Source organism: Arvicanthis niloticus, chromosome 23 (genome assembly GCF_011762505.2).
Source record: "Arvicanthis niloticus isolate mArvNil1 chromosome 23, mArvNil1.pat.X, whole genome shotgun sequence".
Lineage (NCBI taxonomy): Eukaryota > Metazoa > Chordata > Mammalia > Rodentia > Muridae > Arvicanthis > Arvicanthis niloticus.
In genome coordinates this window covers 974,543-994,759 of record NC_133430.1, presented here as the reverse complement: position 1 = coordinate 994,759, position 20,217 = coordinate 974,543, and the positions used below count along the sequence as shown (strand labels likewise).

At 39.9% G+C, this 20,217-nt stretch overlaps 1 protein-coding gene and 1 long non-coding RNA gene across 2 annotated transcripts in view; one reads left to right on the top strand and one right to left on the bottom strand.

Moving 5' to 3' along the window:
• Positions 1-451: 451 nt before the first annotated feature.
• The window catches only part of LOC143436672 (uncharacterized), a 39,660-nt gene continuing 19,894 nt past the window's right edge, over positions 452-20,217 (top strand). Inside the window, exon 1 of the long non-coding RNA XR_013106533.1 lies at positions 452-584. This is a non-coding gene — a long non-coding RNA (uncharacterized LOC143436672). The remainder of the gene's footprint in view (positions 585-20,217) is intronic.
• Abcb5 (ATP binding cassette subfamily B member 5) overlaps positions 15,705-20,217 on the bottom strand; it is a 68,635-nt gene continuing 64,122 nt past the window's right edge. The window contains exons 22-23 of the mRNA XM_076920914.1: positions 16,626-16,772; positions 15,705-15,973 (exon numbers count right to left, since the gene is read on the bottom strand). Of these exons, the coding sequence (XP_076777029.1) occupies positions 15,785-15,973; positions 16,626-16,772 (336 nt within the window). The 3' untranslated portion in view covers positions 15,705-15,784. The remainder of the gene's footprint in view (positions 15,974-16,625; positions 16,773-20,217) is intronic.

The window sequence follows — 20,217 nt, the reverse complement described above, 5'->3', positions numbered from 1 at the left end:
GCAAAACTTTTCTCACCATGGACTTTTGTAGACCGCTCTAGGCCCTAGACCCATGGGTGTTTGTGTTAACTGGGATCTAGTTTGTATCCTTATCCAAGGGTCAAATTTGAAAATTATTGATGGCACCCATGCAACATTCTGTATTGGTGTGAGGCACCCCCAGACTGAGGTTTAAGCACTAACAGGGAAGCACTCAGGGATGCACACCTGTGCAAAACAGGGCTCTCATAGTTACTTCTGTAGTTAAAAACCCTACCTATAGCGGGGAAGGAAAGGTTCTTTATTTGGTGTGTAGAGTGCCCAACACAAAGTAAAGCAAAGTGCTTGCAGCAGCGGGTACAAGTAATGTGGCCACCCGCAGCTCTAGAACATAATTGACAACTCCCCCTTCAGAACACCAGTCTCCTCCCTGAAACCGGCTAGTGACGCAAGCCCACCCCACCCCCACCCCCTCCGGTCCGGAAAGCCAGGAAGCACTGGAATGCTGCGTTCTCTCACCCTATTGTGCCTAGGTGTTGCAAACCACTGAAGGACAGAGCTTTGTGCTTTGATCTCATGTCCCTGCCATTCTGTAGCACAGAGGGGTGAGTTTAAATTAAATTTCTTTCTCTGTTGATAAGTTCTAATGGGCCTCAGAAGGTGAATAATTATTCAGTAACATTTCATGGGTTGTTGGAGTGGGAATTCCCACTGCGCTGTCACCAGGAACAGAATGTTCAATGCTAAATGAAGCTTCTCAAGTAAGCCACAAGTGTCTTTCAAATCCCCCTGCAGATAATCTACGACATTTCTACTTTTATCTTTCTTGCCTCTGCTAAGCAGTGTTATTTTTTCCTTACATTCAAGTTTTATTGGTGATTTTTTAAAAATGGAAACAACACTTTAAAGATCATTTTAAAAAAAAAAACTGTGATAAACATATCACAGGCAAAAGCTGGGGCAGCATCCTGGGAAAAGGCACATATACCCAGGACAAAGAGCCACCTGAGATTTGCCCTCACTAGGATTTAGGTCTAGTCCTCTCTCACTTTTATTGAACTATCTCTTGATGGCCGAAAGAATGAGTCCTGGATCAACTGAGCTCTTAAGAGGTGATCTAATCACTGGTGTTTTGAAGCCACCCAGTTCTGCACCCACACAATTTAAATGGGTTCTCCACTAGAGAAGGAAAGGAAAGGAAAAAAAATTGCCTTTGCTGTTCCATGCTACTTAGCTGAGGAGAACTAAATCTTTGAGATTTAATTTAATCTTCTGCCAAGCTCGATAAGAATCGTCAACAGTTTGGACTTTGAAATGCGTCATGGCTATTTAATATCAAAAGGAAATCAGACCCTGGACTTAAAAATAAAAGAATTCTAAATTTGTCACTTAAAGCACAATGGAGGCTTTCTTGCTTCTTTGTATTATTATTACTATTAAGAAAATTCCTTGTTCTCCAGTTGTGCATTCCACACCATTCTCCTTGTTTGGTTTCCTTTCTTTAAGTTGCTTCCCTTAGATGAATTGAGCTCCCACAAGCGTCAAGATTTCTAAATCAACACATAGAAATTGGAGCCTGCTTATCAAGTTTTCTCTCCTCTCTTGGCAACCCATTTGAAAGGGCCCAAACAATGAGTTGATTTACATTATGCTCACTTCACCATGAATTCTGTACGAATGTTGGAAACATTCAATATTTCACCTTGGGTTACCTTTATGTCTGTAGGGGAACCAATCCTTTCAGCTTTCAAGTTTTTGGCCACTCCATTTTAAGCCCTGAAACAGAAGGAAAAAAATGTAGATGGTCTCCCCACTCCCAGAGTCCGAGTAATTGTCTAATTCAGCTGAAAGCAAGGGATTTGTACTGCCCAATTTTGCACCCAGTGTAATGACCCTAATTACCCAGGGGGCTGTCCTCAGGTTTCTCATTGTTTCGGGAAGTTGTGTTCTTGCTCCTATGCTGACCAGTACTCATTTCTCTTGCATACCTGTTTCTTACTTTAGCTACCTCAACCCCACCCCTTCCCTAAGTAGATTCTTTTCTATTCAGTTTAGCCAACAGTGATCTTCACGTCTGGTGGAAATGTATTTTAAAGATATATTCATTGATTTACTGGTGTTTTAACAAGACTGTTGAGTTATATACTTTCTAACTATGTTAGACAGGTGAACTCATCTGTTGGAAAATCTTTGCAGCATTATGCTAGAAATTAAATTAATTTAATTAAAAGAGTGAGCTGTATTGGGTTACAATTTACTAACTTTTATACTTTGAAGTAAAGTAAGTTTGGGTATTTCTTCCAAAGAATAACTATTTTACTTAAAACTGTGGGAGTTAAGTTTGGGTAAGGTACACACATACATTACAATTCCCATGTCCTCAGCATTAACATATTTTAGGCAATATCATAGTTAAGTATTGTATTAATGACTGGAGAACAATTAAACCACTTAATAAATATTTTGGGAACAGAACATTGAGCTATACCCACATTCTGCTATATACCCTTATAGGAGGCATGACATGCTTTACTTAGTATGTAATTATTAAGTAAAATGCATTGCCAGTGACATGTTTACTTGTGTGTTTTAGTATGAATACCCTGAAAGTCAGATTTAGTGAAGTTTTTCCATTCTTATAATTCTACTTGTTTTGCAGGGAGTTACTTTCACAATAGGGTGGTGATAAATTCCTGGTGAAAGAGAAAAGACGCTTAGGGCTGTGACTTCTTTTTGTTATTTATGCTCTGAAAGCATGAATATTTTAAAATTCACTTAAAGGTGAACTATTGGCTATGGATCTTAGGCAGTATACAGAATTTCTGTGGTTTTCTTTCCACCATTGCCTAAATAAAAAAAAATTTAAGAATATATCTAGTTTAGTTCTATGTTTTATTTCATGTGTGGACAGCCAGATTCACATCTTAATGGTTAGTATTCTTACTTCAATTGATTAAATGTGCATTTTAGCAGCATTCTATTTATAATCTGTACTTTAAAAATTTATATGTTGAAATGACTTTATTTTCTTTATTATAGTGGCTAAAATACAAATAATTTAATGATTTCATTTATTTATCTTATTTTCTGAATTAGTTTTTAGGCTATGTTTATTTTTAAAATTGAGTTTGTCAGAGTACAAACATATTTAAAAATTGGGCCCCTTTTTCTCTCTCTGTCTTTCTGTCTCTTTCTCTCTGTCTCTGTTTCCTTCTCTCAGTATGCCTTTTACATTGAAAAAAGTATGTAAGGAAAATATATTTTACTTAGACCATCTTTCATATAACTAGAAAAAATATAATAAAAAATTAGAAAGGACACTATTCTGTGCTGTTTTAAAAAGAATTAGGATGTGAAATGTTAGGATTGCTCATTACCTGGAGGGTGAACTTGTGGAATTGAATTTTATTTTTACTGTTTTGTGTGACTTCATTTGCAATCCATTGTGCTATTGTTACTCATTAGCCTGGCTGACTGAGGAACCACACCTACCTAGTTTAGAAGAGAAATAGCTGGAGACTGCTGGTCAGCCACTCCACACTTCTGATATTAAAGTTGCAAACAGGAGGTATCTGAAATGTATTCAATCGCTCCAGGTGTGACTCTGCATTGAAGTTTTGTCCTGTGCATTCTACTCCCTGGGATGTTACACTTACCTCTGGCTGATTTGCTTTCGCTATAATTGTTCAAAGGTGGACTCGTAGAAGCCTCAAAACTCCCACTTGCAAGGTATTGCATAAATTGCAACCAAACAATTACACATGAAAGTTCTCTGTCTCAGGAGAGTTTCTTTTTCCTTCTATGGAAGTGTGGCTGTAGGAAATCAATACCATATCCATCCATTGATACATGACCTCATCTCTAAAAGCAATTTATTATGTTTATGTAACCAGTTACTTGCCTGTGTCTTATTTGTGCTATTAATTTCATTTTCTGATAGCTTCCTTCTCTTGTGATAGTTACTGTTTATGAGTATCTCCAGAAATGAGTAAAATTCTATGTGGCTTATACACAGTATTAATAAGGGAGAGTTGGATAAAGACCTTGCTACTTACAGGCTGTTCATCTTCCCTCATGTAGCACAGCTGAGGAAGCAAGAATGGTGTTAACAGACCATGCTTGTCTACCAGGACAATCAGAAAGAACAACACACAACCTTTTACAGATAGACTGAGGATACTTTTTGGACTTGGGCTTCAAAGAGAGACACTCCCTAAACTTCACTTTTATTAGGAGATCCTGTCACAGCCAAATTCTGAAGGAACTGGAAGGTGGAAAGTGTGGGGATTTTAATGTGAACCGAGTCAGTGGCAGCATTCCCTGAAATGCTACATTGTATGTACTCTCCCATAAGTGACCCTACTTCTCTCCTACTGCTACTTTAGTTAGAAAATCAATTAGCTATACATTCGGATTAATTATTTAAAAATGTATTTACCTCTTTGCTTAAGGGAGGCATTCATGTATAAATACAGATTTTGGGGGGGGGGGGGGGGGTAAGTACCCCTACTGCTATGCTAAACCAGAGCTTTACACTTCAATAAAGGCTATCTATTTTGCTTGCTTGCTTTTTAAATTTCCAGTCTCCTGGTGCTAGGCAGGTGCCCTGTTGCTAAGTCCTATCTCCAGTTCTCTAATGAAAAATTTAAACTCTATTATCCTTTTTTTTTTTTTTAGAGACAATCAGATGCTAACTGAAATGCACAAGAAATTATAGATACAAACTGACTTCATTTCTCCAACTTAATTGTGTCTTCATAAACTTTTTACCATGTACTTTTTTTCTTTCACTAATATCAAAATTAGTTTCTCTTATGTTAAAAATTCTAATCTTAAACAGCTAAAGTTGCATATCTCAAAATGTCATGTACTCGCCTAATATTGGTCATTTAGTTTCCCCCCTACATGATCTATACACACAGTAACACATTGGCCATCCTTAATTAATACTTTTTATTGTTGTTCTGGTTTGTTTTTGAGATGTGGTTTCATACAGCCCAGACTTCCTTACATTCCCTGTGTAGTAAATTCCAGGACAGGTGCACGACATCAAGCCTGGTGTATGCACTCCTTGGTGATCAAACTCTGAGGCGCGTGTGTGTGTGTGTGTGTGTGTGTGTGTGTGTGTGTGTGTGTGTGTTAGGCAAGTACTCTACCAGATACATTCCTGGGCTATAGGATACCTTAAACTTCTGACTAATTTTTTTAAGATTCTAGAAAAGTATGGGTTACTGTGAGGTAAGAACATTATTATAAAGTTCCTAGGTAGAAATGACCAGATTACTTTTCCAAGAAGGACAAAGCAGCTTATACTCCACAACAAACAGTGGCTGAAGTCACTCCATCATTAAATTTTACACACAAACTCAAACTGCTTTAATAAGAAAGAATAACCAGGGTTACACAGAGAAACCCTGTCTCAAAACAAAACAAAACAAAACAAATAAACAAAATAATGCCAGGGGACCACTGGGCTCCGGCTGGGGTGGTGGTGGGGATAAGCTGTTACATTTGTATGATACAGTAAGATGGGGCTCACTTCAGAAATATTTGATCTCTGGTTCAATAGTCTAACAAAAGTTAATGTAGACAAAGGAAGGCTAAATCTTCTGTGACTATGGTGTTTTTGTTTTTGTTATTTTCTGTTTTTAAATGAAGATGATAACCATCAAAGAGAAAAAAACATGGAGTATTGTTCCAGTTCCAGGGTAGGACTGAATATTGGGGTTTCTATTTTCCGGCTAGTTCTGGCTATACTGGGTTTGTATATTATTTGCCAAATGCTTTAATTTGTCTAGGTTAATGTCCTAAGACTTCTGCCTGTATATGATAGCCCAAGTCACTTTGGGCTATCACTAGTGGACACCCCAATTTTAAAACTGTTTCATTACTTGAGTCAGTATTTAGTAAAATGTGTGTGTGTGTGTGTGTGTGATGCTGGAGATGAAATCCAGGACATTGTACATGAAAGCCAAATGCTGTACATTCTCTATCCTTAAAGCAGTATTTATTTTAGAATATTTAGAAAGCCATTCACAACAATTCAAATCTCAGTAATGTTTGGACTGAAAGTTGAAATTCATTAGAGTTTGGACTGTTATAGTTGCTTTCTTCCAAATCTTAGCCATTATTCCACTCAATGCTTATGCGTCTCCTTAAAAGATCCCGCCCTCTGTCATCTCTCCTAAATAAAAGACTTAGTTCTGAATCTGGCTTTTTTTTTTTTTTTTTTTTTTCTTGGCTTTAGAATGAATTGGTCAGCTGAAAACCGTCCTCTCAAATCTTTTCTCTCAAAGTAAATAGCTTGGATTGGCTATGGGACTATAAGTTTTCAACCTTGTCAGAAATCCAGAATGACTGAGTTAACTGAAATTATGGGAAGCACAAAGCATAGCTTCTAAAACATAGCCAATTTATAGAGACCGCTGAACACCTGGACAGTCCCTATACTACAGAACGTTGGGTATTAGGTCTATCTTGCACCTTACTGACATAAATTGGCATAGTTATGCTCTAACTGTATTTTGAGAGAAAAGTTTTATTTTAACAGGAAGGGTGATATGTAGGAGGAGCTAAGGTGGGAGGAGTAAGGAGAGGAGGAGTAAGGAGAGGAGGAGGAGAAGGAGAGGAGGAGCTAGGTGATGAGAGAGAAAGATCGAGGGGCCAGACATGGAGGCAGATGTTCACATGTCTCCGCCAGTCAAAGATAGTTGATATATCTAGGTTGGGTATTAGGTTACACTTCTGATTGATATTGAGCACTACCAAATTTATAAAGCCATTGGTTAACATTAAAAAAATTGTATAAAAGCAAAAACAAAAAGGAGAAGGGGGTACGGGATAGGGGTTTTCTAGGGAGGGGAAATGGGGAAAAGGGATGGCATCTGAAATGTAAATAAAATATCCAATAAAAAAAAACATTATTCTTGGGGAAAAAAAAAAGATCCCACCCTCACCAAAGTTACAATGTTGTAAATCTGTCCTTTAAAATTATTTTTTCTTGATGATGATGATACCTTTAACTCTTGGTGAGGATCTTTCAGCATCATCTTCCTCATTGCTTGTCTTGTTTTTGCAAGATAGTTACAAAATCTTTCTTATCTAGACCAAGGAGAAGAATGATACAACTGGGTTGCAGAAAGAACAAAGGAGTTAGGATAAGACCCTGAAAGTGAAGGTAGCAGAGATGATTCTACAGCCTGTGTAGACATCAGATCTAATCTCTTCTGGCATTGAGTGCTTGTGACAAAGGCTAGGGAAGCCTGAGACTTTCTGGGTATCCTTGTTTAAGGCATTGGATTCCAATTCCTCTGTGTTGCAGTAAGGATGTATAAGAAAAGTATTTCAGTATGGGAGGGCTGGAAAACAACAACACAGTAACAACAGCAACAACAAACCACAGCTCGACACCAAAACAAAAAGCATAGACCTTTGTTCAGACATTTGTAGTTGTATAGCCTAAGGAGAAGTCACATCAAAAAAATGTCTCTCCATCCCAGTTGTATCCAGGAGGGATGGTGGGTTAACTGGTAGATTCTATTCAGGAGGGATGATGGGTAGGTTAGCTGTTGGGATTCCATCCAGGAGGAATGGTGGGTGGGTTATATAGTGGGATTCCAAAATGACTCTCGCTTATACAAAGTTAATGTAAAACTCCCAGCACAATAAGGTTTGAGTTGTAAGCCAAAGAGTGTGGGCTCAACCATCTACTGAGCTAGATAGATGAGTGTGAGCTTCAGTACTGTAAACATACTCTTAATGGTCCCAGCTGGTTCTATGCTATTGAGCTTATGCTCCTACTAAGTATCAGAAACACTCAAATTTACAATTCCTCTTGAATTTCTCAGTGTCACATATATGGATTTTTTTTTTTTTTTTTTTTTTTTTTTTTTAAGAATTACTAATCAGGCCTTTGACTGTTTGCTTCATGTTTGTCCACAACAGTTTGGTAATGTAACATCAACCCTTTCCTAAAATCTCTTCTTGACTTTCAACTGCAAAGAAGGGATTTTTGTCACGTACAGTCTGTGGTTTTAAAAGTGAATATATACATTTTTTTTTTCAAGACAGGGTTCCTCTGTGTAGTTCTGGCTGACCTAAAATTCACTGTGTAGACCAGACTGGCCACAAACTCAGAGATCTCCCTGCTTCTTCCTCCACAGTGCTAGGATTTAAATGCATGCACCATCACTGCCCAACCTAATAATAATTATGAATATAATTTTTATTGATAGGGAGCTAAAAGTTTAAAAGCTACATCACTGTCATATCTTTTATCCACATTTCTCCAATTCAAAATTTCTATTTCCTCCCTGTGGTTGGTTGAATGAGAATATCCTATAGACTATTTGGATAAACAATATTTGGATATTGTTTCCAGTCAGTGAAACTGTTTGAGAAGGATTAGGAGGTGTGGCCTTATTAGAGAAGGTGAGTCACTGGGGGGAGAGCTTTGATATTTTTAAAAGACTTATGTATTTGCAGTATGTTCTCTCTTAGCCTCCTGCTTATGATCTGAGGTGTGAGCTCTCAGCTGTTCTTGCTGCTGCGCTTGCCTTCTGCCATCATGAACTCTAACCCTGGAACCAAAAGAACAATTAAATGTCTTTGTTTGTTCGTTATTGTTTGTTTGTTATAAGTTTTTCTTTAAATAAGTTCATAACTCACTTTTGATCATAGTGTTTTATCATAGCAATAGAAAAGTAACTAAGACACTCCCTTATCTATTGCTCATAGGTAAAATTTCCAGCCAGCCTATGGTGTCACTTCACAAATCCTTTTGGAATAAAAGCTCAAACAAAAAGTGAATACACGAGTTGATGCTAATGTAGTACAGACTTTCACATGGTCATAGGATATCTCTATGCTGTTGAGATAATTATTTAAATCGTCAGCATTCAATCTGGCTTTTCTCAATCAGCTGCCATGTTCCTGGCTAGCCTAGGCCTGTGGCTGCAAGCAGAGGCAGCATACTGCCCTGCCACCCACGAGACGCCATCGTGGGAGAAGTCTCTGCCAACCTTCCATGCTGTCTCCACAAACCTGGGTTGTGCCCAGACCATCCAGCCACCCACACGGGCCTGGTGAGACTCTAATGAGACTCTAATGCTTAAATATTAATCAAAGGCTTTATATATTTGGTAATGTTCAATAACAATATGCCCATACAATTAGAGTTGTTTCCCAAATTAGCTAACCTAAATATAAATTGTTACCCAGAACTGCTTTCCATACCTGCGTGGCTCTTCATCCTCCTACATCTCTCTCTCTCTCCCCTCACCTCGATCCTCCTCTTCGTTTTCCTCTTCCTCTCCTTACTTCTCCCACCTTAACTCCTCCTACAATATGCTTCATGTGAATAGACACATTCAATGGGCTGAAAGTCCACTGTCTGTGGACTATAGAATAAACTTCAGGTGAGTCTACTTTCGATGACATAAGTGACTCCACATGAAGGCATACTACTATTAGATTAAAAGGTGATAGGGGTATAATAGATTGGCTGAGCTAGTTATAAAACAGGTGTGACATCCTTACATATTTTGTTCTCACTGAAGTCTACGCATAGTTTCTGTCCCTTGGTATCTTCATTGGTGTTTCAATTGTGTTAAGGTTCATTAGATAGTCATCTCTCCTGAGAAGGGTGGCTGTCTCCAAGAGAAGACATGGCCATTGATGTGAGCTGCTGTGACATATTTAATATTTTTAGATGTCTGTGTAGTGGATCTTCTCTGGAACACTTTCTGTGTTGAATTTAGGAGTTTTTTGTCTTTTTTTTTTTGTGCGAGTTTCTTGTCTTTTTTGTGTGAACCAGTGCTTTGTCTTTGTGTCTCTTGTTTCACAATAATATCCAATCCCAAAGGGATTATTGGTCAGCCCATAAAGGAATATCTGTTGAGGTAGCCTCTTCTAAGATAGTCTGTCTTGCCTTGAGCAAACAATTTCTTAAAAGAGAACTTGTAGGTGACACACATAGTCTCCTACATCTGCAACAATTTTCTTATTCTCAAGCCCCTCACCCTGCCCCTATATAGGGTTGTAACCGAAAATTTCACTGTCAGACCCCTTCATTTCTCAAGGGAGAGAGGCTGCCCTCACTGTGTATGCTAATAAACCTGGTTCAATCTGTTGAAGTCAGACTCTAGTCTTTTCCCTGCATACTGTTTTTTTTTTTTTTTAAACTCTACACTCAGAAATATTAACATACATATAAGCTGGGCACAGAGGCATTTTCCTGCAATCCCAGTGCAGGGTAATTAGATATGGAGGTTCCTTGGGACTGTACTGACTATCTGGTCTAGCTGAATCCATGAGCTCTGGCTTCAGTGAGAAAACCTGTTTCAAAACATAAGGTGGAGAGCCACTGAGGAAGACACCCTGTAGCGCACAGCCTCGCAGATAAGGAGCATGCCACACTCAGGATTCTTCTGACAGCATTTATTGAACAGCTCTTCAAGATGGAGAAAAGGGGAAGGATGCCGAGCTCAGAAAGCCCGCTGCTTAAATAGAGCTTTGGGAGACGTGCAGATCCCTCATTGGCTCAAATCTTTCATCCAATTGTCATACTCGGTTTTCGCGCCATGCGCAGGCGCATTCTCAAGTAAAGCTTCCATGAAGAACCAGGAAGCAGAAGCCAGCGCCATCTTTTAATGGCGAATGCGGCTCCTCACATCTCCCCCTTCCTTATTAAACTGCAACAACAATCGAGGATTGTTAGGTTGCCGATCTAGCCCACCGTTCTACCGATAGGCGTTCAAGGCAGTTAAACAGTACGAGACCCTCCACACCTTTTATCCCGTGCAATGGGAACCTGAGCCCCGGGAAGTGTGGAGGACCACCACTAGGATACCTGGTGCAATGGGAACACGAGCCCTCAGGATATCTTATTAAGTGATGGTGTCTCATTGTTTAAGCAGATTCAACCAGGCTTGAGGGGATGTTCCCTGCTCCACGGCAAGCAATGCTTGCGTGATCACCACCTTATCCTTTTGATGTTGTTGTTTGAATTTGCAGAGCAACCAGAGGGTAAGCAGCACTCCCCCAAAGATCATGCAGCCAAATAACCCTACCCCCACCTCAGTCCCCAAGTCCAGGGAATTGGGGCGCTGACTCCTCATTAACTTCTTCAAGCTGAACATGGGCGTTGACTTTTAGGAATGAGGGGAAGGGTAAATTGATAAGCATCTGAAGTCTGTCTTAACTGCATCCAGCTGGAAGTCCAGGGCATCAGTGAACATGCAGGTGATAAGATTCATTCTCCAAAGCTGTGTATTCTGCAATATACAAATCTCAAAACAAGGTTTAGTATCAAGATAATTATTTTGTTTCTCTGAAATCTAGTCTTCTGGAGGCCTACCTCTGTCATGTCTGATCCATATAATTCTGGAAGACATAACTACTACCTTAATGACCTCATCAGAAAACTCACAGAAAAACCTTTTTTTCCAAATTAACCTTTCCTTAAGCCAGTAACCAGAAAAACCTTTACATTGAATTTTTATCCAGAAAAATATAACTATATAACTCAGAATCACACCCATTTTAAAAGTTAAATCAATTAACATTATCATTCTGCTCAGCTCTCTGTCTAGAGCAGCCTTCTATTTATTCCTCGCGTCTTTAAAGCCCTTTTCATCTGTTTTTACTCACTTATTTCTTGCCCCATTTTCGTTACTATAACCTTTATTTATTTTTCTGTTTGGCTCTCTTGACTCAGAGCAGCCTGCAATTTACTCCTTGCATCTTTAAAACTTTTTTCATCTGTTTCTATTTACTTATTTCTTGCCCCGTTTTTGTTACTATGCAATCACCTTTGTTCCACTTCTGAATTCAGCCAGCTCCGTCAGTCGACTAGTTCTCCAGCGCAGGGTGTCTTCCACTGTATCCCGCTTACTGGAGTTCAAACATTGAGGCTCTGTCCAAATTAGCCTTTCCTTCTTAGTTTCCTTCTCTATCCTAGTTTTCTTTTCTATTTTATTAGCGCTCTCTCCCTTTTCTGCTTCTGATAGGCTATCTTGTTGTTAAGCCAAACAAGATCCACCATACCTTGCAGAAAAGCGTCTAGACTCTCTGCGCCGTCAGTTCTGAATCCTCTGCGAGCCAACAGTGTCCTTCGTGACTGGTCAAAACCCCGAGATGTTCGGCTTCATCCCGGGTTTCAGTTCCATTTGTAGCGCGCTACCTCGCCGATAAGGAGCACGCCACACTCAGGATTCTTCTGACAGCATTTATTGAACAGCTCTTCAAGATGGAGAAAAGGGGAAGGATGCCGAGCTCAGAAAGCCCGCTGCTTAAATAGAGCTTTGGGAGACGTGCAGATCCCTCATTGGCTCAAATCTTTCATCCAATTGTCATACTCGGTTTTCGCGCCATGCGCAGGCGCATTCTCAAGTAAAGCTTCCATGAAGAACCAGGAAGCAGAAGCCAGCGCCATCTTTTAATGGCGAATGCGGCTCCTCACAACACCCAATGTTGACATCTGGACTCTGCATGCATGCTCTCCAACATAAACACACACACACACACACACACACACACACAGAGAGAGAGAGAGAGAGAGAAAGAGAGAGAGAGAGAGAGAGAAATAGACAGACAGACAGACAGTCATATACATGCACACATATAGAGTAGGAAACTATTAAAGACATTTCAACTATCGTTGCCCCTACAAAGCATTTGGTCTCTACTTATTTTCTTTCTTTATTAACTAAAAACCTCACAGACTGGAACCAACAGTGACTTTACTTAAGAGAATGCTGCCTGTGTGTCTGTCACAATCATTGGAAGTAAAGCACTGATGAAAATGAGAAGGGTTACAAGTGAGAAAAGACAGTGATTATATATATATATAATATGGGGTGGGTACCAACAGGTTCAGGGGTAAGTAGTTACAAGTACTTGCCCACCCAGTGGGGATTACAGATCTTGAACCTGGGCTGCTCCTGCTCTGGGCTCCAATGAATTCATTCTATACTACTCTTTCTTCCTGTTCTAACCTGCTCTGGGAATAGAAGTTACCAAGGGTTGTCTGCTCACATGGGCCGAATGGCCACAAGGCAATTAAGGTCAACATTTCTTAACAATGCTTCTGGTTCTTAATCTCAACCCTATTTTCACTTTGTATTTTGTTTTTAAAGGTGGAATAGCACATAAATGGTTCAATTTTTTTTTTCCTGCAAGATTTCAGACCATTGATTGTAAGCACTCAGAGACGTTCGTTATAGGTGTCATTGTAAATAGAAGAAAATAATTAAGAGCAACAAAGAGGACAGTGGTGCACACTGTTATCCCAACACCGGGTGCTGAGGCAGAAGGATTGTGAGTTTGAGGCTTACTGATCTCCATAGTGGCTGTTCCAGTTTACACCCCGTTTCAACATTTGTCATATTTTGTTGTCTTGATGATAGCCATTCTGACTCTCAATCTAGTTTTAATCTGTGTTTCTTAGTTAGTTAATGATGTTGAAAACTTGAAAATATTTATTAGCCTTTGCATTTCTCCTTCTTGAGAATTCTGTTCAATTCCTTATCCTAGTTGTGGATTTTCATTTTTTTTCTTCTCCTTGTAGCCCTGGCACATTTGAACTGTCAAAAGTTTTGATTATATGTTATGAGATCTGCACAAAACTGTGCTATCAATATTCTGATATAGGAGAGAGAAGGTTTCACAAGGTGCTGCTGTTCTCTCAGGGTTTATAGGCAGTAAGTGGTTGCTGAGTGTGTGTGTGTGTGTGTGTGTGTGTGTGTGTGTGGAGAGAGAGAGAGAGAGAGAGAGAGAGAGAGAGAGAGAGAGATTGATTTTTGTTAGTGTGTAAGTTGTTCATGTTCTTGCAACCCTTCACCTGAGTTCCTGAAAACAAACTCTTATTAAAGTCACTTGATAACACGCAAAGGGACCTGGAAGCAGAAGGGGGAAGAGGGTCAGCAGAAGTGGGTGGACAAATGAGGGTGACAGGTGGTGGATGTGGTAAAAGTATGTATGAAATGAAAATGCCATGTATGAAGATGTCACCATGACATCCGTTACTACACATAACCAACATATCTTAGCAAAATAATTTTAAAAGGAGAGAGACTAAAAATGGCATTATGCATTCAAGTAAGCGAAAACCATGACTCAGTTAACTAATATTGTATTTATACAGAATTTTTAAATCATATATTACATATTATTAAGTACAATGAATTTAAATAAATTGTTTGATCCAATACAGAGAAACAATTCTCACTTGGAGTAGAAGGATCTTTTAAGTTAGTGTTCATACTTCAGTAAGCCAATGTTTCACACTGGACACCCAAAGCTTGGAATGGAATCTTCAGGAAGGACTAGTCATGTGAGGCTCTGTACTAGCTGGGGGAATCAGGAGCCATCTTCCCTTATTGGCTACTTTACCCTGTTCTACTCTCAGACTTCCCCACCCATGCCCAATGAGGGGATATAGCAGAATTTTAGAAACTTAATATTTATGCCATCTAGAGAAAAAGGAGGCACAGACGGTATGCTGATATGCTCCAAAGCTATCTTCCCAATTAAGGATGCTCTCTGCAATGCCACTTGCCTAACTTGCTGCATCTTACCCTTTCAGCTGAAACCTGTTGTGGGAGGTATTAGAAAAGGTGACACTTCCGGCTAGCTCTCAGCTGCCATGTCCCCGCTCTAAGTTCCTGCACTAATGGTGGCACTGGCCAGGGACCCACAAATGTTGGTGTGACTGCTGCCTCCGTGAGTCAGCTCCATGGAGTCCATGGCTCTACGTATGGGCTTTGGGCCAACACCCTCATAGTGCTCAGCTCAACCCCAGACAATAACTGCCATCCTCACAGTACCCAGTATAAAGAAGACTCTTAAAGATTATCCAATAGATTTATATATTAGCAAATACTCAATACACAAAATGCCCACACAATTAGAATTGCTAACCCAATTACCTAGCATTGATATGAATAACTGCCTGAGACTGCTAGAGACATGTATGTCAGCCGCCATCTCTCCTCTCTTTCTCCCTTCTTCTCTCTCTCTCTCTCTCTTCCAAATTTTTCCACTCCACCTCCCCTTCTACTGCCCAATCACTGGCTCTAGCCTTTATTTTAATAATTAAGGTGGGCAGAATGTTCATAAGAAGTCACCTGCATACTGAAAACTTAAAATATTAAGTTTTCCCTTCTGGGGAAAGCAGAATTAGCATCAAAATGCAAGACCAGGGCTATCCACAGCAGAAACCTTTCAACTAGATGATGTTCTCCCACAATTTCATCACAGCACTTCAATAGAGAAGTGCTTTTATTTTGCCTAAAGCTGTTTACAAGAAAATGTGTTAGGGTATGTTTATGAAATAAGAGATATAGGCACTTTCTTCAGGTAAATTTTGTAAACATTTGGTTGGCTTTTTTTTTCTAATTAATTAAAAAATATGGTTTGCTTGCACGTGTAGATGCACTACACATGTATGCCTTGTACCCACAGAGGCCAGAATAGTCTGAGTGGCCTGTGGAACTGGAGTTTTAGGTGGTTGTGAATCATCATGTGGATGCTGAGAATCAAACCCAGGTCTTCCAAAAGATCACAGCCAGTGCTCTTCTCTGTGGACCGCAGAGCCTCAACTTCAGTCCCCTTGGTTTGCTTTTAAAAATCTAAAGAGAAGACTCGTGGACAGAACTTGTCTGTACTTGAGTGTCAAGATTCTAGGTATTGACTATGCAGCAAAAGTCTAGAGCAGGCCAAGAAATGACTCTGTACTCTTTATTACAAGAAGACCCAAGTCCATGCAAGGCTGGCAGCATCAGTGCACCCAGTGAAGCTACTATACTTAATGTGCAGCTACTAATTTAAAGTATGTGTCTCCATTTCTTAGGAGCTCCTGATGAGTTCCCTGCTCCTTGATTCTTCCATTTTGCAGAACGACGATCACATCTGCACTCTGTATTGTGGAGAGTCTGTGAGCCACCACCAGGCAGGTCTTCCCTCTTCTGGCTTTATCAAGGGCCTGTTGGACCACCTGGAAGGAAAAAAAGGAAGACTTTCAATCTGGTGTAGCTCTTCTTCCTAAGCATGCCTAAGCTCAGTCATTATGGCAATCCAATGATGGTCTTTGCTTTACTGTCTGACTTTGGGAAATATTCACTCTGCCAAATAGAAATGGAAACAAAACAAAACAAAAAACGTGCTAAGGTAGAACTGGGTTGAAAGAACATTTACAACAGTGTGTGTGAATGGAATGGTTATATAGGTAAGGAGATGGTCCCAAGCTTAAAACCAAGAGCCTGTATTTCTGTACCCCTGTCCCCTCACCATTTCATTTTGATCTAACCATAGGAAAAGTCTGGGAAGGTAGACTACAAGAGTGTTCTCCCTGCATCAACTTCTTCCTTCACAGATAAACTCTTCCTTTTACTAGATGATTTAGCGTCAATGGAAAAGAACAAACTAGAAAAGGAGATTTCCCTGGGCTTTTCCTGACTGGTCAGACGCTTTCAGATCTGGACTCATCTTGCTCTAAGATGAATTCAAAGGAGAAAACCTTTTTAGAACCTAGTTGCCCGGCTTCAACCCTCCCCTCCTGACACCACCAGGCCTTCATTTCCCCAATCTGACCTTGGTCTTTGTGGTACAGCACACTCCTATTTGACATGAAAGAAGAGGGTGTTTACCTTCTCGCTCTCATTGTCAAGGGCTGAAGTGGCCTCATCCAGCAGTAAAATTTTTGGCTTCCGGAGAAGAGCCCTTGCAATAGCTAGTCTTTGTTTCTGGCCGCCAGAAAGCTGCATGCCTCTTAGTCCCACTTGGGTGTTGTATTTCTGTCTCAGAAACACGCAGGTTAACAAAGCACATTAGCAACTGTTGGAAAGAGATGTCTAAAGAGTTCACATTTCAATGCTCTTGAAAGGTGTGTCCTGGCACACCTGAAATCTATTCTTGCTCCTATGCAGATCATGGGAATGAGGTCCATCTCATGCTAACCCTCTGTGATCATATCCCCAGAGAGCTGGATGCAGTCTTCACAGGATGCATGTCTTCTGCAAGTCAGAGGGCCTGGCATTTATGCCCTACCCATATGCACTCCCATAGCCATACCCAAGAGCTCATGGTCACATGTTGCTCCTCCCAGTGTCTCCATGGTGTCTCTACCACTGTTTTAACACAGGTTTCTGCCCTCACCAGAAAACTTTGGGTACTTCTGTTTATTTCTTTTGAGCCAGGGCCTCAAGTAAGTCAGCCTTGAACTAGGCACATAGCTGAGGCTGCTCCTAAGCTTCCAATCGATTACTTGTATATGTGACCACACCCATAATGTTCCTTGCATTCCTAGAAGAACAAACAAAAACCTAGCTCTCTCTCTGATCCACATGCCCTTCCTACCTCTCTTTTATTTTTAATTACTAAATTATATGTGTGTGAGTGTTGTGCCTGCATGTGAGTCTATGAACCACAAGTGTGCACTGTCCTTGAATGTCATAAGAGTTTGTCAGATTCCCTTATAGGCAGTTGTGGGTGCTAGAATTGAACTGAGATTTGCTGGAACCATTTCTCTAGCAATCTCTCATTTTTAAACATAGATTCTTACTGTGCAACCCAGAATGGCTTGGGACTTCTAATCCTCCAAAAGGTTACTTTCAACAGGTGTTTTTATTCTTTAAAAATGTCATCCTTAAGGACAACACCACCCTCTGCACATGGGCGGTGGAGCCAGAAGATTCAAGAGCTGAGTTAGCATGTGGTCAGCATTTCAAGGCCTTCTTTCAAGACAACAAAACAAAACAAAAACCAGAAACAACAACAATCTTTAAAACTTCAGGTATTTCTTGTGTGTGCTTGTATGTTTAGGCACCCATGTACCACTGTCTGCATTTTGAGGTCAGAGGACAAGCAGTTGCCCTTTTGACCATGTGGTCCTCAGTTTTGATGGTGAATGTCTTTACTGCTAAACTATGTCTCTATCCAAAAACAAACAAACAAAACAAAACAAAACCAAAACAAAAAACCGCTTTTTTTGATCATGTCATTTCCCTGTCTAAAAACACCTATAAGCATACCACTTCTACTAAGCCAAAGTTCAAATGTTTTAGCCTGGGGTTTTCACTTTGAATACTGCTGTGTTTTGGCTTCACTTCAATTCTTTATTGTTTGACGTATGCATCAGGGTCTTAAAATCTCCCTTGTATTTAAAGCTTCTTTTAGGTGTGTGTATACTGTTACCTTTTCTTCTCAGAATGGTTTTACCCTTCCCTGGAGAACTCCTATGCAATTTTTAAAGCCCAGTTTAAAGGAATGAATAACCTCTGTGTAGTTTCTCCGTTTGGGACTCTGATCACTGCTTTCTGTTTTGCCTCAGCAGGATGCTTAGTATAGAGACTTTTCCTTGTTGAACAATCAATCTTGAGCCAATTTCTACAATTCTGCCTTTTTTTTTTTTTTCTTTTTGTCTTGTTTTTGAGACAGGGTTCTTCTGGGCACTGAGATTACAGGCATGCCTCATTATGGCCAGTTTGCTTTCATGTTTATGCGCCTTTTGAATCCGTTTTCTTGTCTTGCACTGTATGCTTATGAATTTAGACTTTAAGAAGCCATTTTCTAAACTCTCATAATGGATCTCCCAAGTCCTTGTCTCTGTCACTCCATGTCACCACTTACATCGCCAGTTCTAAATGTCATCCCTGTTCACAATCCTTCAGTAAGTCTTTAGAAACTATTAATGAAACAATTTCTTTGCTTGCTTCAATGGTTAGTCTTAATTACCCACTTGACACAATCTCAAATTACCTGGGAAAGTAGTCCCAGAGAGGATTGTTTAGATTAGGGTGGCTTGTGGGTACTTCTGTGGGGAACTATCTTGATTATTTTAACTGAGGTGGGAAGACAAACCCACTATGGGTGGCAGCATTCCCTAGAAAGGAGGTCCTGAATTGTTTGAGTAGAGAAAAGGATCTGAGCATAAATATGTACATATTAATTCTTTGTTCTCTGCTCTTAAATATAGATATAAAATGACTAGCTGCTTCAGATTCCTGCTGCATTGACTTCTCCAAGGTGATGGTCTGTAGCCTGGAATTGAAAGCAAAATAAATTCTCTTAAGTTGCTTTCTTCAAGGCATGTTATGGAAGCTACAGGAACTGAACCTAAGACTTGGTATTTAAGTACTCAGTCATAACTTTTCAGCTCATTAAACACTACACCCTGGTCCAAACACTTATCACTCTGTATTATTCTTATTTCAGACATTTTTCTTGAGATGTTGTCTTGTTAAGTACTCTATGTGGCTTCAAACAGTCCTTCTGCTTCATCCTTCTGAATCCTGGGATTACAACTGTGAGTCACTACACTGGGCACTGATTATTCTGTGAGCACATCCATAGTCTCTGTTGCCATGTCTTTGCCACATAATATCCAGGGCTCATTACATAGAATGTTCTTTGTGTGTAACAATTATTTCTATAAGCATGGTATTGCATTTGATTTGTCATAAGTAATAGCTCGGTGGTGTACAAAAAACAAGGCTGCATAGCTGTGTGTTGAGTAAATAAAATAAATCCGTAACTGTGTGGATGAGGGTGAGGATAGGAGGTACAGAATCTGAGCCATCAGGACATGGCAGATGGGTGCATCCATAACGTCTGAAATAAAGGTAAAATAAGTCATCAGAAACTGACTGGGTAGTAACCATTAAATTTACTTAATTATTCCTGGAGAAATTAAGATTAATACTATCTAGATGTTGGGGAAGACCCTGTGGTGCCTGCTGTATGTGTGACTGTGTGCTGTTTGTCATATTGATAATTACGGGCAAAGCTGACCTAGTCTTTCAGAGTTTCACATGGATATTGTGTTCTCAAACTGGGATGGATGTCAAGATCAGTTTGTTTGTATTAGAAAATCTATTCTTAATCTGGGCAGTGGTGGTACACGTCTTTAATCCCAGCACTTGGAAAGCAGAGGCACTCGGATTTCTGAGTTCAAGGCTAGCCTGGTCTACAGAGTGAGTTCCAGGACAACCAGGGCTACACAGAGAAACCCTGTCTCGAAACAAACAAACAAACGAACAAACAAACAAACAAACAAACAAAAGAAAATCTATTCTTGTTGGGTGGTTACAGGTACACCTTTAATCCCAGAACTTGAGAGGTAGAGGCAGGCAGATCTCTGAGTTTGAGGCCAATCTAGTTTACAGAATGAGTTCTAGGACAGCCAGGGATACATAGGGAAATTCTGTCTTGAAAAACCAAAAAGAAAAAAAGATCTATTCT